General features: G+C 37.7%; 1 protein-coding gene across 1 annotated transcript in view; it reads right to left on the bottom strand.

Moving 5' to 3' along the window:
- Window positions 1-560: 560 nt before the first annotated feature.
- The window catches only part of DCHS2 (dachsous cadherin-related 2), a 79,966-nt gene continuing 55,617 nt past the window's right edge, over window positions 561-24,909 (bottom strand). The window contains exons 15-22 of the mRNA XM_066185083.1: window positions 22,830-23,687; window positions 17,999-18,106; window positions 14,986-15,197; window positions 13,349-13,500; window positions 10,302-10,432; window positions 8,553-8,839; window positions 5,581-5,719; window positions 561-4,202 (exon numbers count right to left, since the gene is read on the bottom strand). Coding sequence (XP_066041180.1) covers window positions 1,576-4,202; window positions 5,581-5,719; window positions 8,553-8,839; window positions 10,302-10,432; window positions 13,349-13,500; window positions 14,986-15,197; window positions 17,999-18,106; window positions 22,830-23,687 — 4,514 coding nt within the window. The 3' untranslated portion in view covers window positions 561-1,575. The remainder of the gene's footprint in view (window positions 4,203-5,580; window positions 5,720-8,552; window positions 8,840-10,301; window positions 10,433-13,348; window positions 13,501-14,985; window positions 15,198-17,998; window positions 18,107-22,829; window positions 23,688-24,909) is intronic.

Below are 24,909 nucleotides of genomic sequence, written 5' to 3'. Positions count from 1 at the left end.
GTGTTCAGATGTGAACTGGGAATGACTCCTTTTTTTTTTTTACTGCCTTCTCCCAGCAGAGTTTTTTGCCTGACTTACTATCCCATTTTCTTTCACAGTTAAATTTGTCTTTCCCAATGAATTCCAAAGCTATGTCTCATTTCCGACACCATGGCAGTACAAAGAACAAATGCCAGCTTTAAAAGAAGCACTCTCGCATAGCATCATGGATCCTGTTGCATGTGCAGGGTATACAGTGTCAGTGTAGCCTCAGAAACAGCATCTTAATAAAGACTGGTTATGAGCCCACAGGCTGCAATTGTTGACAAGCATGCAGGAAAAGCAGCCACAGCACACGTGCTACTGATCCCACAAAATCACCCAGCCTAACCACACTGCGTGCTTTCCCTCCACCTGTTATGACCTATACAATATAAACCTCTGTACACACCCAACTCGCAGGAGATTCACAGGTACCAATTAGACACTTCCTTATAGCCCAATTTTAATACATGTGATGCAAAAGACTTTTAAACATACGGTGAAGAAAAAACAGAGTTATTCTAGATATATTTTCTGTGTATTTTATTGATCAATATACAATATACAAGCATATACAGTATGTGTATGTGTCTGGATATACATACGTACACAAAATGCCCTGTGTATGATACATACAACAAACAAGGCCAGATTATCTGGTCTTGCGGAGATCTTTGGTCCATCACAGAACCAAGGACCAGGGAGGAGGCATACACTACCTTCAGAACTGTAACACTGTCTGTTCTTACAGCTGCCTGAGCACCAGGGAAACCTTTGTAATATGACAGAAAGACAATAGATATCTATTTCAGATCTAGTAATAGAGAAGATGGTTGTTTTTATCTTACCACTGGTTATTCTGTTTTCCAAAGGTGATCAATTATTCAGATTATTGTGACCTGCTGGCTTGAACCAGGAGATAAACAAAAGGTGTGCAGAACCTGCCGAGAAGGTTACACAGCACAAAGATAGCTAAGAAAACCCACTGGGGAGCCATTGCAGATGATGAAACCACACCAGGCCAAACAGATCGTTGGGACCCAGAGGCTGAGATGTGGGAAACCTGGGTGAACACTAGAGAAAGAGCTCAGAAGGAATCCTTGTTTTAGTCTTTGCCCACCCCCAAACCTGCTGCAGTTACACATCCCTCCAGTACCCTCTTCTAATACCACTACAGAAGCAGTCAGAACCCACCAGTATGATAACGAATGTTTTCCACAATAAAGAATTACTTCCATTTATTTGTTATTAATGCATTTTGTAAGAAAAATGGTAAAATTGGTCAAACTGGCTATCAGGCACTTGGCTGTGTGTTTTACATAGGAAACCACAGTTGTGAGCTGAAAGAGAAGCCTCATGCTCTCACTGTATTCTTGGAAGAAGAAGAAGTATAGTTACCAAATTTCTGACTATTTTATATTTTAATTTTTTTAGGCTCATGGAAACAAAAAGAATACTGGTGATAAAGCTCTGTGAGGCATATTTTGCTGTTAAAAAGTAACAAAATACACTTTAAGCCAGATTTTTTACCATAAAATACTGTCAGTTAATAACCTAAATCTGAATTTCTTCTTCTGTTGTAAGTTCATAGCTTGGATCAATAAGACATGTTCCTATCATTTTCCCATCAGATATTACTGGAGAAGCAGAAGGTGTCTGCATGGTAAGTAAAGACAGAGTAGGAGAAAATCTGGGGGTCATTGTTGGTGGAGGGTATCCATGATTATGGATAATGGGAGGATAAGGGTATTTATGAAAAGCTTGCCCTGATGTTATATTTGGCATTCTTGGTGGCACTGTCCTTATGCCAGGCTGCGCTATTGACGTTATCAAGGGAGGAGGGAAAACAAGAGATTTCCTCTCCTTAGAGAAGCTGTGAATGTGAACATTTTCATCTTTCAGTTCTGCAATATCATTAAACACTGAGGCAAGAGGTAGAAATCTGGGTTCACAGCTGAGCACATAATCCCAGTTATAACCACCTCTCAGATCCTCATCAGAGATGCCAACAGTTGCAGGCAAATCATGCCCAGAGTCTTTACTATCTGATATCAGGACATAGTCTCTTGTGAGGTCTGTCATTCTGCCTTCCTCTTTTATTCCAATTTTTGTAAGTGTTTGAGACAAAATTTTATGCACATAGGCTGTGTCACAGGCTTCTTCTCTGCTTTCTCCTTTAATGGTCTCCACATTCTCCATGCTTTGTATGGTAGCTGTGACATCTGTTTCTCCAGACTGACAGGAGAACTGATCAGACTCTCTTGGGATCCCTGAATCTGGCATCTGCGAGCCATGCTCACTCAGTGCTGAGTCAATACTTTTTCTGCAAGGATACTCATAGATCTCTTTGATTTCCTCATCCTCTGCAGTCTCTCCTTCAGCAGAACCATGGCCACTGGAGTCTGAATGCCTGCAGGAGACATCATCATCCTTCCCCTCTTTGAGTCCTGCTAAGCTCAGCCACTTTGCTATAGCACCCATGGGAAGCATGCTGCTCTCAGTACTTTGGATTTTCTGGCAGTCCTCATCTTCTCTTATTGAATTCACATCAGCAGCTGAAGAGGATACTGGGTTTTTTTTCACACAAGCATTTATGAGATCTTTCTGCTTAAGTCTCAGAGTAAGTGTGATGAGACTGATGGCAAGCAGCAGGAACACCATCAGTGAGATGGAAACACTCACTGTCAGGCTGTGTGCTGACACTGCAGGATCACTCTCCGGAGAACTGGAAACATTTACAAAAACAGTGCATACTGTGAACCTTGACACAATTTTGGGGCTATGAGCTCTTACCAAGAATTTCAGAGTATCCTCATTCCTATTGATACCATTTTTCCTTCTGTGAACAGTCTGAGTCAAATAAATATTGCCACTGGTTTGATCCACAGAACAGAATGGAGAAGGTTTTAGAAGGGAGTAATTAACAACTCCGTCCAGTCCACCATCACTGTCTGATGCTGTCACTCTTCCAATCAACTGGCCTGCTTCATTCTTCTCAGGGAGATTAAAGAAATAATGTTCTTGTGTAAACACTGGGTCAAATTCATCTTTCCCCTCAATATCCACCTGAACTGTAGTGGTAGCCAGTGAATCACCTTTGTCTTTTGCTTGGATTATGAGACAGTACCTGTTTTGACTTTCATAATCAAACATTTGCTTTGTATGAATATCTCCTGTTAAAGGATCAATGAAGAACATGTCATGGTCTCTAGCAGCTTCATGATTAACCAGACATGAAGACTGAATGGAGTAGGTAAGGTGCCCATAGGAGCCTTTATCAAAATCTAATGCACAAACAGCACACACGAAAGAAAAGGTAGGCAGATTTTCACTAACACTGCAGCTCAGACTGGGAAACAAAAAAAGTGGGGCATAATCATTGTCATCTAGGACACTAACAAGAACAACAGCAAAAGCCATATTTTTCACATCAGTTCCTCCATCCGTGGCTTGGATAACCAAAGTGAATTTCGTGGTATCCTCATAATCCAGCGTTTTCATTAAATTGACAGATCCTGTTCTACCATCCAAGCAAAAATACCCTCTGTCATTTCCAGAGATGATGGTATAAGTGATCTCTGCATTGGCACCTGCATCACAGTCTTTTGCTGAAACTTCAGTGATGTGACTGCCTATGGGGATGCTTTCTTTGACATGAACATGATACTCAGGGCTGCTAAATACTGGAGGATTATCATTAACATCCAGCACTGTAATTAGCACTGTGGCAGTTGAATTCAAGGAGGGTGTTCCACAGTCAGAGGCAAGGAGAACCAACTGGTGAGAAGCAGCAGTCTCCCTATCAAGAGCACTGCTCAAAACAAGACTACCAACAAGTCTGTAGGATGCTTCCGACCCCATGACACTTGTTTCCACGGAGAATAAATTCTCAGCATTGGCACCAATAACAGAGTATTCAACAAACATGTTTTCACGCTTCCAATCACAGTCGATGGCTGAGAACAGCAGGACACTTTCTCCAACTGAGGCATCCTCACTCACACTGAGATTGTACAGAACCTTTGTAAAGTGAGGGGCACAGTTATTGAAATCTTCTATGTGCACTTCTACGGAGGTAACTGCACTCAGAGGGGGACTGCCACCATCTGTGGCCTCTACCAGGAGATGAATAATGGAAATATTTTTCAGCTGCATAACTGGTTCTGTGGCAAACAATGAACCTGAAAATAAAACAGAATTAACAAAAGACCACACTTCACAGGCAAGTAAATGTGATTCCAAAAGCTGATTCCAAACAGTCATATTTGAAAATGACCCAGCTATAATGGCTGTACATAACAAAATAACCCTCTTGCATCTGGAGAGTAGTGAGTCAATGCCTAGATGGACATCAGTAACAAGCAGCATCCCCCAGGCATCTATGCTGGGACCAGTACTGTTTAATGCCTTCCCCAGTGACATAGACAGTGGGATAGAGTGCATCCCCAGCAAGTTTGCAGATGACACCAAGCTGAGTGCTGCAGCTGATATGCCTGAGGGATGGGATGCCATCCAGGTGGACCTGGACAAGCTCAAGAAGTGCGTCCATGGGAACCTCATGAAGCCTAACAAAGATGAGTGCAAGGTCCTGTACATTTTGATTTCAATAGATGGTGGGGGAAGAAGGGATCGAGAGCAGCACTGTGGAGAAGGACTTGGGGCTACCAGTAGATGAACAACTGGACATGACCCCTCAATGTGCACTAACAGCCCAGACAGCCAAAAGCAGCATAGGCAGCAGGGAGAGGGACATGATTCTCTCTCTCTGCTCTTTTTGGAGCCCACCTGGAGTGCTGCATCCAGCTCTGAAGTTCTCAGCAAAAAAACCACATGGACTTGTTGAAACGAGTCCAGAGGAGAGCCATAAAAATGATCAGAGGACTGGAGCTCCTCTCCTATGAGAAAAGGCTGAGATAGTTCAGCCCAGAAAAGGCTCCAGGGAGATCTTAGTTTTGCCCTAAAGGGGGTTTATAAGGATGGGGACAGATATTTTAGTAAGGTCCTTTGTGATAGGACAAGGCATAATGTTTTTTAACCAAAAGAAGGTAAATTCAGATCAGGTACGAGGAACAATTTTTTTTGATGAGGGTGGTGAAAACACTGGAACACATTGCCCAGAAAGGTGGTGGATGCCCCATGCCCAGAAACATTCAAGGTCAGGTTGGACAGGACACTGAGCAACCTGACCTGTTTGAAGATGTCTCTGCTCATTGCAGGGGGATTGGACTAAATTACCATTAAAGATCACATCCAAACTATCCATGATTCTAAGAAATCATAGCTAATGCTGTGAAGGCAAGACTTCCTCTCAGTGATGCAGTACCATATACACATACTGCATTTAGACCAGAAAAAATATGCACGGTTAGGGGACAAACTGCGAACTCCAGTCTTTGATGCGACAGTTCCCCAGCGAGAATGGCAGATGTAGCAAAAACATAATGGACTTTGGCCACCACTAATTTCCAAAACTCAAGTAATCACTGGCAACATGTGAGAAAGGAACAGGACTCTTGGATTTATACTTCAAAACTGAAATAATAAACCATGCAGACTCACCATTCTTGTGATCAACAGAAAATCCCTCAGAGGAAGAGAGGATCTTGTAGGAAATCATTCCATTACATTCAGAATCCCTATCTGTGGCAGAGAGTGTCAGAACAGTGGCATCCATAGAAATGAACTCTGGCAAGACCACCTGAATATAAAGCAAAACCAGAGTTTAATAAAAGATTTTAGACATTAAAAATTTTGTCTTTATTAGATCTTATTAGTAAAAGCCACACAGTTACCAGCTTTGGAAGAAGTTTTACCTACCCATTTTCTTCTGGGACAAAACCAGAAAGAGTTTAGATACTGAAAACTATGCCTTCAATATGTCCAAAATGCATAGTAAGCTTTAAACAGTAGTATAATCCATCTAGTTCATTATGACAGCAATTTCAGAGAATAAATGAACCACTTTTTTTTCAAGAATACACTTATGGACTGCAACTAAAGGCTTTTCCCCTTGCTTTTAAAAACCCCTTCATTTCCATACATGGAATACAGTCTGCAGTCTCTGTCTGGAGTATATGACTGAAGGTTTAAAAAACCAGTATATGCACCCTGAAAATTCCAGCACTAGGGCACTTAATCACCAATGGATTATTCCTCAAATTTAACTTCTTAAAATGCTCCTTTTTTTTTTTTTTCTAAGAAACCAAGAAAGTCCATTCCCTTTTTATGAATTTTCATTGTTTCAAGTCCAGATACGGCACTTTTGTGACCAAAATTTCCTTTCACCTTATAAATCCAATTTCAAATGAACAGTTATGACACAGCAGCTATCCCGTCATGATTTGAAGTGCTGGTTTAAATAATTTAAACAAAGAGATTATATGTATATAATAACTACATACATATATTAAACTATATATGATGAACATAAATATGAAAACACTTGAAGGAACAAGGGTAAAAATACAGGATGATGAATAGGCAATTATACATATCATCAACCAAAAAGAAGCAGTGTATCTTACTTGCCAAGCAACACATCAAAACATCAGGATTGTGGAAAGAGAAGCTCAGCAGTTCACATTAAAAGAGTAAATAAAGCTACACTGTTTTGAATCTATTTATAATGTTCCCTATAATGTCTGCTCCAATCGACAAAAAAAATTTCTAGCACTTGCAAAGCAAGTACTTGCCTAAACTACTCTCCAAAATCAGACACGTATAAGGGTTGAGGAAAATTAAGGTCTAAAAATCACTTGAGTATTACTAGTGCATTTTTTCTAGAACGTACATTTATGATTTTAAGTTGGAAATTTACACAAATTCTGTCCACTTAGGCACCCAAAAGTTTCACAGGTGCCTACAGTTTGTCCCAGACTTATCTAAGTGACTAAACTACTGTGCCTGCACATGCTTAGAGGCTGAAAATTCTTTACTAAACCAAATGTTTAGACTTGTTTCTTTACTAAAACTGTCTGAGACTTACAAATGGAGCATTATTAAATCCAAGTCTTCTGTGGTGCCTCAAATTTTTGGCTCTGAGGACATCTACCACACACAAAAAGCACCAAGTCAAACAGCTCAGTTCACAGGATTGCAGAATGACTGGGGCTGTTTGGCACCTCCAAGGTGCAATCCTTGGTCAGAAGGGGGTCACCTAAAACAAGGTGCCCACAACTGCATATTGCTGAGTTTTCTCCAGAGACAGAGACTCCCCAACCTCTCTTGACAACCTGTGCCAATACTTAGTCACTGGTAAGAGTTTGAAGGGGAAAAAAACGTGTTTCCTGATGTTTGAACAGAATTTCTTGTGCCCACTGCCTCCTGTCCTGTCACTGGACACAACAGAAAAGACTTAGGTTTGCCCATCTTTACTTGCCCATGCTAGTATTTACACAGATTTGTATGATTGAGCCTTCTCTTCCCCAGGCTGAAATATCCATGCTCCAGGTTCTCCTGGGCCTTAGCCCAAGCTGCACAACCCCACACCAACAAGTCCTAAGGAAACAAAACCTCTGGCAACTTACTTTCCCTGTGGCAATTTTACTAAGGCTTAGACTGGACATTCAGAAACATTTCTTTACATAGAGGGTGGTCAAACACAGAAACAGGTTTCCCCAAGAGGTGGTCAATGCCCCAAGCCTGTCCATGTTTAAGAGGCATTTGGCCTTAACAACATGCTTCAGTTTTTGGTCAGCCCTCAAGTGGTCAGGCACTTGGACTAGATGATGTTTGTAGACCCCATGCATCCCAAACTATTCTATGGCTCAATGATTCTGTTTCACATATGCTCCACTTTCTTTAATCTCCACTTTTCTTTATGGCCCACAGCTGTCCATAGCCACTAAAAGAGATTTGTTTTCACTGTTGGACAACTTCACTTCTACAACAGTACAGCAGTTCAAATGCTTGTCCAGGAGTCCAAAAGCTGAGCTCTGTACTCTCCTGAGTCTCAGGGGATGTTGGGGAGGTCAAAACTCATATCCTTCTCTCCCTAGGTGAGTACCATTGCTTTGAGGCAGCATTACACATAGCAAACTTTATGTGCACCATCTACCACAGGGGCATTTACTACACCTCTGTGGACCTGTGTAACTGGAAAAGAAGAAATTCATGCCATAGTAACAGGGCCAGTATAAAGGTACCAACTTGTTTAGCATTCTCTCAGAAGAAAGAAGTTCGAAACACCGGACCCTGCTCTCCAGACTGGATTGGATTTTATCCAGGAACTCCTAGTGATGGATGCATCATTTATGGAATGCAGCTAGCATTCACACCAATTGCCTTCTGAAGACAGAAACCACAAATACTGAAACTGAATAGTTTCCTCAGTCCTTTTAGTAGAATTCTTAGGAAGGGGCTGGAGAAGAGCTAGAAGAGCTCTGCTCTGTTTCTGCTCTATAATAGTTTGCAGACACCTTTCTTCTCAGTGCTCACAAACATTTTAAGACAAATATGAACAAGCAGTCCTACTATTTATCATCCTATATGGAAAGATACCATATGCTGATTGTCCATTTGCTGTGTCCCACCTGATAAAAATCTTGAGTAAACACTGGAGGGTTGTCATTGATGTCCAAAACAAGGATGGTGAGTTCTGCTTCTGTTTGATGCACAGAATCTGAAACCATGATATGCAGCGTATACACAGCAGTTTCTTCAAAATCTAATGGTTCCACCACTATGATGACACCAGTGTGTTGATCGATGGCAAAGTTCATTTTAGGACTATTATCATAAATGAAACCAAATTGAAGTGCTGGCCTGGAGTCTGCATCACTTGCTGACACTTGAGTGACTATAAAACCAGGCAGGGCATCTGAAACAATAATTTGGAGAATAACTCAGAGTTAAAAGATAATGTTACAATTTCTGAAGAGTTTGCCTATTTCATAATATTGGATCTTGGATATATGTAATCTTTCTGTATAGCTTTTGATGTATTTAAACTTTGTGTTTTACAGTAATCACAACATGCAGAAAAGCTATGGAAACAGTAGTGGATTTTTTCCAAAGGTATGTGCTGTATCCCAATTTTAATTTGGGTTTTCTTTAGACTTTCCCAGATCCAGTATAGTCATAACAGTTTCTTCACCAGCAATAGGAACTTACATGGTTTTCCACAAGCATTTAGCTGATGTATATTTACTTAACAATGGCACAAGAATATTTAACTGAGGCATCAGAGACCCCGATCTGTGTAGAACTGGCAAATACAATTCTGGAGCTTTTCCAAAGGAAGAGAAGGCCACTAGAGAGAAACAAGGCCTTCAGACAGACTTGCATAACAATATGAAGAGATCAAGGTATAATCCAATGAGACTGAGAAACTGGATACAGACATCTTTTGTCCTGGGCCAATTTGACAGTACTAGTGATTGCAAACTGAACCTGATAGTGATCATTTTACAAAGCCTGGAATTAAGAGAAGCTAAACCATTTCTCATTTGCATGCCTGGGCCACGAAGCCTCAAAAATACTGTGCTGTGTCCTAAAGCAAGTGTTCTTAAACAGAATACAAAAAAAAAAATTAAGTAATCAGCAGTTTACGGCTGCTGTGCATCTATGAATTCTGTACTTGTCATTACCAATGGCAGGTAAATTTAGGAAAGACTAAAACATACCAGAAAAGACAAACTTGATATCTTTTGTTGACAGGAGTACTGGTGTTTATAATTTTTCTGCTGCGTATCCTAATGAATTCACATGTATGATGCTTGTATTTGAAAATTACAGGCTTAGGACTCAAGCTGTGCAGATGTAGAGCTCATGTCACACAACACACAAGATGTATGCTGGGATGAGAACTCAGGAGGTCCTGAGCCCTTCTCTTAATGATCATCAACTGGATCTAGCTATGGAGTTTGATTAACATTTCATTCAAATTTATAGGAAATATTTCTTTCATCAGAATGAAGTTCAAAATGTCCCCTTTCTAGCTGGTTTTAACACCAAACATTTTTATTGGAGAAGAGCAGAAATCAAAGACATATGAAGAGTACAATACTGAAAATGAATGCATAAAGGTTGTATTTCTTCAGATTTTTTCCCTCCTTCCGGATTACCTATGGTTTTATTGCAAACTATTCTTAAACACAATGTCTTAAGATTAAAAATAATGCCTCTGAGAATAAAAGCAGATCACAACTTGCTTTGATATTTCATCTTTAATACCATCCATTATAGTTTTTACTACAGTTGTTTGGTTACACAAATCACCAAAAGCACTAAATCTGAGAATCCCTAGCCTTAATAAAGCTTAGCTGTGCTTTCACACTTACTTTCTGGGACCTTCACTTCACCTAGTGGTTGGACAACTGGAGCGTTGTCATTAACATTTAACACTTGTATCTTCACAATGCTCGTAGCTGAGAGTCTGGGATTTCCTTTATCAGCAGCTTGTACAACCAACCTAGAATTAAAGGAGGCACCAACTGTCACTTTTGATCAGAAATCACTGAATCATCCATCACTATTAAAAGCAGGGGAAGTTTTAAACCCGAAAAGATTAGCCATTTCTGTTCCTCACTGCAACTCTTAAATTCCACCTTTCTGTAAAGGTTGACTGCATACAGTTTTACTTTTTGGTTTTGCAGGAAAAATGTCCAGGAGATTCTACATGGAAAAAGGATGGTAAAATCATACAAAGAAAAGGATGGTAAAATCATACAAAGAAAAGGAAGTGTTCATCTGTACTCATTTCATCCAAATTCATATTAAATGTAAGTGGTTAAACAACTCCTTCAAATAAGACACAGTTCTCCCATTGGTAATTCAGAGCAGGAAGTAAAATCTAAGTGCTAAATTATCATTTGCAGAAACCTTACTCTTTTCATTGTTTATAAAGGGACAAAAGGGAAAATTGGAAAATACAAAAACCAAAATAGTATTCAGCCAGACTGCCTGCAGACACAGAGTAGGCCTTCTATTACATTATTAATGCGAGTGACAAAGTGAAAACCTTGAATATATGCATCATTTGACAATGGCAAATTTCCCACCGATTTTAGTGGGATCAGAATCTTGCTGTCAGATTAGGTGAGTTTTGACTGTACACTTCCATTTCACATCTGCATAAGAAATGCGTTGTAAATTCTGTGAACAACCTTTTCATTTCCACGAACAATATTGCAAAGAAAATGCTAGGAAGCAACATGGTAAACATGGATAAAATGTTTACTCTTCAGGGGAAGCAGCTTCTCAACAATAAAAAGCAAATGTAACCTAAGATTATTTGGAAGACTTTATCACTTCCCAGTAGGGAAGATTCCAGAAAGGAATTCAAAATTAAATCTAACTCCACAGGTGATCTTTAAAAAAAAAAAACCAAACCAAACAAACAAAAAAACCCCAAAAAACAAACAAAATGCAAAACCAAAAACTAAAACAAACAAAAAAACTCCCACAAAACAAAACAAAACAACCCAAACTGAGTTATGCTAAAGGATATACAGGTCAAAGCTGAGCATCTCAATTAAATGTTTTATGTAATAACAACTGTTTTCATTTTGCACCATTTTTTTTTTGCCTCCCCGAAGATCTTCTAAACGCTTCATTTCTCCCTCTTTCTTCTAAGTAACAGTTTAAAAGTTTCAAATAGATATTATTTCCTAAATGTTCACTTGACAGTACAGAATATGAAGGCTGTAACTCAAGCTGTGGCTTGCAGCCTTTCCATTCCTTCAGGAGACCAGCTCTACTGTGGGTATTCTTGTGGTTTCTGATCTGACAGAAGACAACTTAAATTGCAGGCTTGTATTCAGTGACTATGCATAATTCCATATAGAAAGTGTATTTTTCTAGAATGAATATTAGTAAGGTATACACATGGAAATATTTTACTAAAAATAATCACTTTCTAAGGTTTCAGGAAAAAAACCCTGTCATAAAAACATCTTAGCCAAGGCATTAAAATTAAGGTTCTGTCAACACTTTCATTATAAACCCCATTGTAAGGGACTTAGAACTTCTGGGGATGAAAATGTTCAATTCAGATATATAAACAACTCCTTGCAAATTGGAAAAAAAATAGTAACATTTTGATATCAAAGAGGGAAAAAGTTTTGAAAGCTTCTTTTGCTATTTACTTTTCACCTAACAATGTACAGATTAATAACTTATTTAAGAGACAAAGAATATGAAGCTACAGATTCTCTGAACAAACTGTCAAACTAAAAGTCTTGAATTTGAACATAGATACTGAAATACATCAGGCTCCCAGTTAAAGAGTGATGTGAGAATTATTATGCTCCCATGTTCAACTTTTCACCAACAGTAAACATCCTTCCTTTGAAGGGCTTATTCCAGGTGTTCTTTAAAGTGTTAGTTACAAATAAAATGTATTTTGCTATTTAAGCTTTTGAAAATCAGAACTCATGCCTTTGATTCAATGAAAAACTGAAAAAAACCCTCCAAATTAAGTGTCCTGTGTATTAAGTCAAAACAAAGTATTTTGGGGACATTATTATCAAATCAGCCTGATATTTAAAAAACCCCCATACTTTGTCAATCTTCTTGGATGTGGTTTTCTACAAGTTGATCTAATTCATAAGGATTCTTATTGTATGTTTCAAACTTTGAGGCCCCACAGGACAAGAAAACTTGCAAGTATTTTAATTGATACCACAACCAGATGGAAAAAAACGTAATTTCTACTGACACACAGAAATAATACTTTTTGTGGAGATTGCAGTGCTTAAAATGAATCTATTAATGAATCTGTATAGTCATATTTTCTTTTCAAGGCATATTTATTTGCTTTCTAATTCCAACTGTGACATGACCCATAAAGAAAAACTGTCATGTCCACTTGACCATATTTATTCAGAGTTTCTGAAAAACAGGAAAAAAAATAATGCTTAGTGCAAGACATGCTATAGATAAAAACAGTTTAAAAAGAGTCTTTATCACATTATTGAGTAGAAGTTTTGAACTATATACCAATTAAAAACTAGAACATATCCCTATTTATCGGATTTGAGTGTTTTTATAAAGAACATTTCCTGAGAGGGAATGGCTGTACAGTTATTAATAAATTAAAATCCAGGAACTGTCATTGTTTCTATTGGGAATAATCACACTTATATCAATGAGTGTTGTCATTGATTAAAATACACTATATTGCTTTCTCTAAATTTGGTAAGTACACAAAAATCTATAGTACAAATGGGCAGCTTTAGTGCTGTTCTCAGTGCTGTCTTGCTTGCACTCAGGTTCTGGATAATGGGTAATGGATATCAACAGGAAACTATGAAATATGTAACATGAATATTCTCAAGTTAGACTGGACAAAAAAAAATACATTTTTATGAGAAGTTTACATACAAACCTGTAAGATGAAGAGTTTTCATAATCGAGGCCTGTATTAGTCGCCAGAATTCCTCGTGCTGCATCAATTAGAAATGTTGCATTTTCATTACCAGATAAAATTGAGTATTCAGTTTCTCCATTGAGGCCACTGTCTAGGTCAGTTGCAAATACCTGTTTGTGAGCAAACCTGAGGCTTAATTAAAAGCAGTAGAACCTGATTTCAGAAAGAAAATCCTTATACTACAGTCAGATATTTCTGATTACTTTCCTTTTGACTGCACATATTTAAATAAATCAACATCTTTGTCCCCAGCTTGAGTGTTGTGTAAGGTCACAAGATCTGGTCATGGACTGCAATGGGCTGCACATGAATGAGTTATTTGAAATTCAGCTACATAAAGCATTACATCTGAATGTAATAATTTTACTATTAGACTGCTGTTAGAATGCTCTTCCTGTGGAGCACATAAAAATGCACTTTCTCAGTAGTACAGGACTGACTTTTAAAGTATTGCTGCTATACAAAGAGACAAAGGATAAAAGAATTTAACTACTAAGCTTTAGAGCTTTCATTGAATAGTTCATTAATTTCCTTTTAAAAACACCAATCAGAAAATGTAAAAAGGGCAGAGGCAATGTGTAAAGATTTGCCAACAGAATAAGGAATATTCAGCAGCAGTGAACAGGTTTCTCAGAGTCCTCTTACTCTTTGAAGAGTCATCTTTGTATTTTTTTGGTTGCTGAACAAGCAATATAATGAGTCTGGGATCCAAAACATAGCAAAGACAATCAGTCAGATTGAATAAAGGAAACATAATAGAATGTATTCTGTCATAAAATTTTGATTACACATCTGGCTTGACTGCCTTTTGATTTTTCTCCATTCCTGGACATATGTTTCTCTAAATACAGTGTCCATCAGTTTCTAATCACTTTGCCCTGGAGGTTTGTAGCTTTTCATTTATTTATTCTCTAGAGAGGGAATATCTTTAGTACCTAACATGACCCTCACCGTGACCTGACTTGCAATGCAAGAACATGTACTGAGGAAATTATGTATTCTTCTAGTCCAACTGATGTCTTCTTTTGCTCTAACATGGCCAGCTGGAAACATTTTGGGAGAATGGATCCATTCAGAGGAAGAAGTGTTTGCACATTTAAATTAAGACAAGCTGCTCTTAAGGCATCAGATTTTAAACTGAACACTTGGGTTTGACTCTACTAGTCGGATGAGTAGAAAGTATTCTTTTTATTGCTGTAGTCCTTTCACTAGAGGCATTAATACAAGACCCAGCCTATATTGTAACCAGAATCACAGATTTGAATGGTATTTTTCAATTGCTTGAAGATAGAAACGGAATTTTTTTAAAAAGGAAAATTTAAATTCCAGGTGCACAGTTATTAAGAAGATACAGAATTCTCTTTCAACTTAACAGATCTGAATGAATGATCTGATGTGACATGTGGTCTAGAAAAAAAAAATCATTTAATAATTTTAGGTATCCAAGCAGAGTAGTAGCAAAACCAAGAACCCCACTCCGAGATTTCAGGACAGAATGGTCCAAAACAGAACTAGCAGGACTGTAGTGATGAACAGATCAGCCAAACTTCTTTTTAACTACAGCACTGTGCTTGGGAAAATACACTTCCACTTACCTGTATGATGTCTGTTTTAGGACTCTGGCCTTCCCATACTGATGCTTTGTAATAGCTCTGCTCAAATTTAGGTGCATTGTCATTCACATCTTGAATCAAAACTGTCACTCCACAGAATACTGAAGTGAAGCTATTTTCAGCCACAACTGTAAGATGTATTTTACTCTTTACTTCATAATCAAGGTACTTGGGCTCTTTTACTGTGATTACGCCTGGTTTATTACAAGAAAAAAAAATCCCAAGATGTGACACACTCATTGAGGAAAAAACATGTACAAATGCAGTTACAAAATTCCTGGCATATCTGGTCACCTCCACTGAACACATGACAGAATTCCAGCAAGCTTGCCATTATGTCCTTTTTCTACCAACCATCACCCCACCATGCTAGTTACTGAATAAATCTTGGATAGCTAAGTTTTCACCAACCACCACTACACAGGCAATTTCCTAAAACTAAACCAATTTTCCAGCAGAAGAATAGAGACAAAATGTCTGCATGATGTTTCCTCCTGGGCACATGACCAGAAGACAGCCATGCCAGGGGAGATTCTTGTTCCTCATCTGACAGTGGCTACCCCTCCATCAAAATCCACATCAGGCAACAGCTGTAGCCATTTCTGTATCTGACTGACACACAGGCAAAACACTCTATCCTTCTGATGCACCGACACCCCCCCCCCCGAGCTGTTATTCTATCAAAAATAAACAAATAATGAGACTTATTGAGATGACAAGCACAACTGGCCACCTCCACATTAAACATGAAATGTCCTTAGAAATCTGCAGTCATTGTTTCAATGTCCTAGGAACATACTCAAAATTCTCCATTAAATCTAAGCATAAAACATACTTGATTTGTATATTAATTTTCATTAGAATTCAAATTGAGTTTTGCATGGATTTTTCATCAATGATGTCATGAATCTTGTTATCCAAAACTTGGGCTATCATAAGAATGCATGAACTGTGGCTCTCCAAAGTAGTGCTTTTTGTTTTTTATTTTCAAGGATAAGCAAACATTAACTATTGTTCATGGACCTACATCTTGAACATAAAAGTTTCACAGGTGTTTTATTTTCAGCACAACACTTAAAAATATCACATTCTGTTTACAGAGAAAAGAAAACAGACAGTGACAGAAGAGATACACTTCCAGATGACTGACAGCAAAGTGAAAGACTCTAGTGTAGAGGAAAACACATAATCAAGTTTGAGGTACACCACCTAGGAGGAACATGTGAAAGAACCAGAGTTTCTCATTCTTAAGAAGTTCACTTGAAGAAAAAACTGGGTAACAGTTTTCAAATATGTAAATAATAGGGGGGGGTTTCTTTGTCTTATGTCTACTCTTACTAGATTATTAAGTAATAAGTTCAAAACATTTCAGCAAACATTCAGATAAATATGAATAAAAACTTTCCAACTGCCAAGACCTTCGCAGACTTTTGAAAGGGTTTGCAGAATCACTGTCCCCGATGGTTTTTAAGGACAGTACAAATTTCCGTCAGATTTTAGCACAATTGATTCCACTCCTGCATCGAAGGACAGACCAGTTCAGGTCTTCGAGTCACCTACTACTCTACTTTCTACAATTCTACAGTATAATAAAAAATTACAACATTAGAAAGTCTTCTCCAAAGTGTGGTTAATTAACATCCGTGCTTGAAAAGGCAAGTAGAGCAGACCTTTGGCTGTCCAGAACATGTTCTACAGACAGGGTCTTGATACAGCTCAAAATAGTTCTGGCTGTAGAAGCAATGGGTAGAGAATTACTGGTGTCAAAATTATGCTAATGTAAGCACTGCTCTTAAAAAGTCCTTGAAGGTTGAACTTCAATTAATGTTTTCTAAGAAACAGAAGGAAGGCTTCAGAGGAAAGGAAACAGAAGAAACCACAATGGATCAAATGTCTCAAAAGAAGACTTGTGACACATTCACTGCTATAGAAAATCCACTCCTGTTTGTGAAGAGAGTGCTTATGAGACTCTTCAAAGCATCATGTAACAATTTTTTCAGCCTAGCTTGATTTAAAAAAAAAAAAAAAAAAGAAAATCCCATTTTAATTTTATTTCTTTTTGAAGGTGATATTGGAAAAGATTCACTTCCTCAGCAAAAAACCTGTCTGGGTCAAAGATGTTCTTTAAGGCTAATCTCTCTAGTTTTATTTCAGTGAAATAAGAAGGACTTGAAAATCAGAAGTATGCACTTCAAGAGCCTCTCATCTAAAAAAAATAATTTTAGTGGTATGCCATTTGATGTCTGGAGACATCAGGATAATCAGAGGTTAAAGCCTTCAGAAAGGGATAAAGCTATTTATTAAGGGTACAAACTATTTACACGGTTTCTGAAGAAAACTGCTTACACTGTCTATATGCCATCCCAAGAAGATGGACTGCAGCTATTCAGAAGGCAAACTTATTGCAGATGTTTAGGAGTTGAGAGGTAACCAGAGTAGCTGTGTTCTCTTACGAGCCTTAGAGGAGAACATATATATGTAACAGGAAACACTGCACTCTCCTGCACCTGGAATTCCTGACTGAAAAGCAGGTGAAAGCAGAACTGCTGCAGAACAAAAATACAATCACAACAAAGTTAACAGACTTTATAATGTGTTGAGGTTTGCCTGAAACAAGGAGCATTAAAATCAACACGAGTCTAATGCTTCCACATTCGAAGTGTTTTGAAGAATTTTATTTATTGAGTTTTTGGGAAATTGTATGATGAGAAACAAGATGGAATCTCAGCTTGGATCACGAAGCAGTAGTTTATCAACTCTCAACACCTGGTGGTCAATAGTAAATCAGAACTGAGTGTTTTAAACAGGTATACTGATGTCCAATTTCTTTGTACCCCAAGTTTATGACAGTACCTGGATTTACTAATGACCTTCTCATTGTAACAGAATTATTACTAGGGAGTATTCTTAAGATGTCTAGCCCTTGTTCTTGTCGTAGGAACTTACTACTGCTCCAAAGCACACACAGACACATGAAAAAAATTATAAAATGTACCTGTAACAGGGTGTATGGAGAATATTTCCTGGTCACCGAAGATGCTGTATTTTATGTCTTCTCCTGTAAATTTGTGTTCATAGGCTTCTACTGTTAGAAGTGATGTACCTATGGAAGCAGTAAGACATTTTCATCACGACCACTCTAGAAGGTTTTGTTCTAATTTTATAGTATTGGCATTAATAACAGATACACAACTACGTACTAGGTTAAGTGATCATCCATTAGTTTAGTAGACAGCAAGAATAATTCTCCATGATTTTTCCTATATTACAGATTCACAGACAAAGCACTGTTTACCCCTCCTTCCTCAATAAATTACACATCTGATAACAACTTTACCTGCCTAAATAGAATTATGAGATTTAACATTTCCTAACTGCAAACTCACAGGAATCATTGGAGTTCTCTCGTACCTGAAAGTCACGTCTAATTTTTTTTTTGTTTGTTTTTGGTGCATCATTTCACCCACAAATGACCGGAAAGATTTTAATTTTTCTCAGTTTATCAGGATTCAATTTGGGTTTTGGAACAATACCTTGAATTAAACATCGTTCAGAATTTTAATTAGCCACATTTTGACAAAGAGAAAGAAAAGATGAAACTATGTGCATAGGTATGTGCCAATTCACATAGAACCTAAATTCCATGAAAAGACCAATAATTTAATAGAGAGTGCAGGAGACATGAAATAAAAATCCTGTTTGGAATAAAATAAAAGGGAAAATGTGGAACTCAATAAATTATCCTGCCTAGAATCATCATATTTAACAAAAATACAGCAAGTTTAAAAGGCATTATCAAAACTTCCAAATAATTATTCTTTTCAAGAGACTTAGGAAATTGTCTAGCATATATGGCCATTGATTTTAATGTTTCAAATTATTTAATTAAATTGTAATTGATTCCATGTAACTGTGATGGAATGAGGCATCCTGAGCTCTTTCAAACAGCATTAGAGGCAACTAGTCATTATATCACAAAGGTCATACTGCTTATACTCCGTGTCCTGGATGTTGCAGGAAAAGGCTTTAATATAAAAAATGAGAAGAAACATTGCTATTACAATGATCTGATACTTTTTATTTTAGCAGTTCCATATTACTTTCCAAAAACCAGTATTTTTCTATTAAGGTTTTACTATTTCCTCTCAAAATCTTTCTGTCAAAAGCAAAAGTATGCCAATTTTGACATGTGATTTTCTGTACTTGTCAATATACTTGTAAGACATTTACTAGAAAAGCTGTGGAATCAACATCCATCTGTCCAATATGTAAAGACAGATATACGAATGCTGAGCTACAGTTTTTTAGGAACTAAAATAAGGGGCAGTAGGTTGAATTTTCATTGCCAAGCAACTTTGATTTGCTACAGAAAACTGCAAGGACAATCATTCATAGCATCCTCAGTGCAGAGTTAAAGATAAGAAAAAACTCCAATGCCTGAAGAATATCCTTATTTATCTTTTAACACTGTCTGAATCTTTTTGTTTGCTGTGTGTTTAAGAAGAAAAACTACCAGAAAAAAAGGAAGCAGCAGCATCATTTCTGCTTGAATCCCTGTTTTTCAGAGGTTAGGTTAATAAACTCTTGCTCTGAGTCCTCATATCCTAATCCTTTAAGCTCCACATTTTTCACACAGACAGAATTGTTTACAAGCTCTTTTTAACAGTGAACAAATTTCTTGTGCTCTGATACCTTTCACAGAAAAAAAATCCTCCAATGAGTGAATTTTTATAATTCATTTTCAAAAATATATGACCAAAGTGTGAGGTCAGTTGTGACATAAACAGGCCTTATACAGATAAAGAGCAACAGAAAATGTCCATCTGCTGGAACTCGCCATTTCAATCACATGCAATTCAGACATTGCCTCAGGCAGAGGTCACATTATGTAGCTCTTAACAGAGAAAAATCAGGGAAAGGGAGCTTTCTCCCTGCAAAACACACTGAGGATGAGATCAGCACTGAAGACAGAGCAAGGCAGCAGGGAGATCAGGTTAAAAGCAGAAAGCAGTCAGATTGGCTTGAAATGCTAGGCAATTGACCTCTGAATTAGTTAAAAATATTGAAAGACATGAAGAGTGATATAAAATACGTAAATCTAGGGTTTTTTCAGTTTAATCACAATCTGACTGCATTTGGAAGTATCTCAAACTGTTTTATGCAGCCTAGATCCCAACATTATGCCTGCAGACTCAAAACGAAAACATGGCAGAGTGAACAGCATTTGCCTACCTGGCCAAATCAGCTCCAAAACATTTGCTGAATTCTGTGTTAGGACATATGTTTTATATATATATGGGGTTTTTTTATATGTATGTCCTAACACCAGCACCACACTGAGCTACTCTATCACTGTAGCATTTTCCTCTTTCTTCAGTACTCATTATAGTAGTCTCTTCCCCCCCCATCTAACCCGTGTTCATCCCTGTCATTATTTCTTTAGGCCTCTTAATTGCCATGAAAGGAAAAGCTGAGCACAGAGATTCAAGATGATTCAAGAGCCCTCTGGACACAATCCTGTGCCATATGCTCTGTGATGACCCTGTTTGAGCAGGGAGGTAGGACCAGATGATCATTTTGGTCCCTTCCAACCTCACTCATTCTGTGATTCTGTGACCTAAAGAATGAGGGGATACCTATTTGATATCTAACAGAAAAAGAAAATAGAGGAGTCAAGAAGCTTTCCTGGTGCATCTGTCTCCAAGGAATCGTTATACAAACAACCATTCATCTAAAAGTTGGGTAAATAATAAAGGTTTCTTACCCTCTGAAGAGCACAGTCATTTGATTATTTATTGATTAGCTTTTAAGTGCCTGTTTTAATACAGTTTATAATATTTAAATACATTAAATATTCAATATTAAATTTAAAAAAAACAAACAAACAGAAAAATGGGGTTTTCCGAAGGTCATTAAACTCGGAGGTCAAACACATAAAGAAAATGTGACCATAAGGACCACTTCCTGAGGCACTTACCCATTTGATGGGCTTAGACTAAATTAAAACTAAGGATGCTTGGCTTTGGTTTTTTGTCATTTATGTTATTCACATTTTTTATTCTTTTTAAAATAAACGTAGCATTTTTCCCTCCATCAGTTAAGGGAGAAATAAAATTATGAAGAGAAGCCACATTTATTAATACCAGTTCTACAAATAATCAGTATGTAATGTAAATCTTCCCTGGACTGAATACACTGGTGCCATTCACATTCATAGGGGGCCCAGGATCACATCTATCCTATAAGCTAACTTCTATGAGAGTTTTAATTACAATCATGCTTTTCTTCCCCACTGAAATGTAAAATATTTGATATTTATTTATGCTTATAAAAAAAGGAAAATAGTATAAACAGAGACAAACAGTACTAGTATTTGGTAAAATTTCTTATATTCTTAAAAGAATTTGATCTTCTTAGCAAATGGAAGTACTATTAAACACAAACTAACATTTTTTGATCAAACCCTCCTGTTTACCCTGAAGCTTTGCTAAATTTTCTTTAATCAAAACAACTTAAATTGAATCTTAATTATATTTCTATAGATTGAATGAGAGAACACAATGGCATTCTAATACCATGGTTCCTTGGGGCATTTCTGTACTTTCAGGCAGGCTTTTCTAGCCTGGCCCAGGAACACATCTACACTTAAAAAATCTGAGATCAGAACAGTTTATCTATTGCCATAAAGCTCTGATCTTTATTTTCTTTTGTTAAATGTAACAATTTGAAAATTTGGCTTGTAGTCCCAAACAAGCACAGAGGAAGGAATGGCTGAATAACCACAGCAGTAATTACTACAACAGCCATCTTCACCCTTCAGTCTCTTCTGTTGGCAATCATCCAAGAATATTGATTGGTTTTCCAAAATTACTAACACGTTTCTTATTTACTGATTCATAATCCAATATACAGGCTGTAACTCAAGATCTATGAATTAACTAGTCTCACAAAACCCTTAGGATATAAAGGAATACTGCTCTTGTTTTACAGAGGGAAGTTCGAATTATAACAAAGATAAATTACTTGTTCAAGGTGAACCTCATGAGCTGTTTGAATTGAGAATATAGTGCAAGACAGATCTCTAAATACATCTGGCCAATTAAATAGTGAGATTTGTGGACAGAAATATGTGAAAGGCATTCCTTTCTGCCCCTCATCAGGACAAAACCTATCCCTGATGCAGAAGAAGATACATCTAATTGGCTGAAGGGATAACTACTAATGTTCTTTGAATTATAAAAAGTAGAGCAGTAATTCTCATCAATACCCAGAACAATCCAAATAAATCTTTAAGCACCTTGTGACTGAAGCTGGTTTGTCTATAGGTAGTTTACTATAGTGCAGTCTCTATCTAGAGAGATACTGTAGAAGCCTGTCCAAGTGACCATGCAGCAATAGCTTCCAACCTTCTCTACCCCATCCTACTCCCCTTTCTCCTTCTTCTGCACAGTCCAAAACTTCAATAAGGTATTTCTGAAAGCTACTACAGTCTGTGAAGGGTATTGTGAAAACAAGAAATGCCAGGTTGCAACTGGTTCCCAACACTCAGCTCATCTGAGCTTCTGTGCACTGCCCAGTGAAACAAGTAAATGCTGTCCACCCATCATTAAAGAAATTTTGCTAAATGAATGATTAGACAATGTCTCCTCCATTGCATCTTTTTCATGCTGGTGCACTGGAAAGGTGGAAGTAGGTATTGGCTACATCCACATTAACTTTTCTCTGCTGCTGCACAGAAAGAAAGGTTTCCCTATCCTATTCATAACAATTACCATTCCAAAAGGCAGGGAGATTGGTGACTCCAAGAAGAGGGATTTCATGCCTACCTGCTGCACTGTTCTCAGGCACATTTGCTTCGTACAGGTTGTGGCTGAATGAAATCACCTCCTCTTGTTCTTCTGTAAAGATAATGACCACAGCTGTGGCTGTTCGAGGTGCAACGCCTTGATCTGAAGCTGTCACTAGCAGCTGGGTACTGAAGTCTTTGGAATCCAAGGGCTCCCGAAGAATGATGTCACCCGTCGTCACATCAATCTGAAATACAGTTTCTGCCATCATCAAATTAAAAAAAATAGCTCCATTTGATCCCAGATCTACATCCTCTGCTCTCACAGTGGCAACTGTCTCATTCACAGCAGTTTCAGCAGGCACAAAGACCCTGATAGGATTCTGCAAAAAAAAAGGATCATTGTCATTGACATCATCAACATGCACCACAACACGGACAGTGGTGCTCCTTGGAAAATGGGTGCTACAGTCACTTGCCACAGCCCTAAATGTGTACTGGGACTTGGTCTCCCGGTCCAGTGCCTTTGTAGTAATGATGGATCCCGTGACACTGTCAATTGCAAATGCTCCATAGGTGCCATCAATGAGGGAGTACATAACTTCACCATTCAAGCCAGCATCTTCATCAGAAGCAGAGAGGTCCAGGATGACTGAGCCTTCCTCCAGGTCTTCTGTCACAGAGATTTGATACTGGGTCTTTGCAAACAAAGGGCTGTGGTCATTTTCATCCAAGACTGTTAGATGGAGCCGTGCAGTGGAGCTTCTCGAGGGACTGCCTAGGTCATGGCACCCAATTACAAGAGTGAAATTGTTGACGTCTTCTCTGTCTAAGCTACGAGTGACCAGCAGCTTCCCTGACGTGCTATTTAGTGTGAAGTATTCTCCAACATTTCCACCTTTCAAACACATAAAAGATGAAATGATCACAACTACTTTTAAAAAAGAACCCTTTGTGAATGCTCTATGCTAATTACAATAACAAGGTCCAATTGCTAGTGTGCTCATACACCTTTCACATATTTTATTTCTCATATAAATAAAACCTGCATTTCATTTAAATCAGTGAGTGGCAATGAGAGCAAATGCAGAATGTCCTATTTATTTACAGACTGGCCATTTGGCCAAATGCATATCTTTTTTTCCAAATCAGCCCACCTTATAAAAGCTCATGCATCTATGCTGCTACATGAAGTGACCTATTCACAACCTTAGTTACAAATTCCAGAAATCTATGAAATATTGCTGACAATTGCAATTGTTTGCTCCTTGTTCTCTTCTACAAACCTATCTCTTGGAACTCAAGAGTTGTGCAAGGTTGTGATTTGGGGGCACTGCAAATAAATATGAAGCAGTCAACTGAAAAGTCAGCATTTTTAGTAACAGTGAGTGGCATACATACTTTATAACATGCAGAAAGACTAAAGGTAACTAAATTAAATGTCATAGAATATCACAACATTAAAACCAAGAAAATAAAGGAATTCATAATTGTTTCTTCAAAGAAAAACGTGATGGTTTTTACCACAGAAGCTCTCTGCCTACATTTGAGCTATTGCTGAGAGCCACAAACCAAAGAAAGCACAGCAAAATTGTATTTGTGTAAAGATACTACAAGAGGCTTTGAACAACTATGGAGCTTACATTGGCATAGCAGACACAGGGAGAGTTTGGCAAGATGGAAGCCAAGTATGACATTATTAATTGCTGGGTAAAAGAAGTTCTCACAAAATAAAATTTATGAAATAGAATTAAATAAACAAAATTCAATTAATTTCTGGGCATATTTTCAAGGGTATATTTACATTCAGACTTCTACAACTATAACACAAAAAGAACAAAATTATGCCTTCATGATTAATGCCTCATTCCAGCATTTGGGTTTGTTTTTTTTGTGTTTTTCTCTTCTGCACTATTTCAAATCCAGAAAGCAGAATGAAAGTATGCCTGGGAAGTGTTCATTAGTGCTGACAAAAGGGTGAAAGATCTCTTTTCCACATAAAAAAAGCATGTGGACAAGATGGGAGCTAGGAAGGCCTGGTAAAGTCAAGACTAGTCTAAAACTTGGATGCTGCTGTTAATAAATTTCTGAGTTATACTAACAAAACAATGGAATGTAAC

This window comes from Chamaea fasciata, unplaced genomic scaffold, assembly GCF_029207755.1.
Source record: "Chamaea fasciata isolate MVZ Bird 193981 ecotype frontalis unplaced genomic scaffold, bChaFas1.0.hap1 SCAF_6, whole genome shotgun sequence".
NCBI lineage: Eukaryota > Metazoa > Chordata > Aves > Passeriformes > Sylviidae > Chamaea > Chamaea fasciata.
The sequence above is the reverse complement of the archived record's forward strand: the minus strand, read 5'-3'. Positions and strand labels throughout refer to the sequence as shown.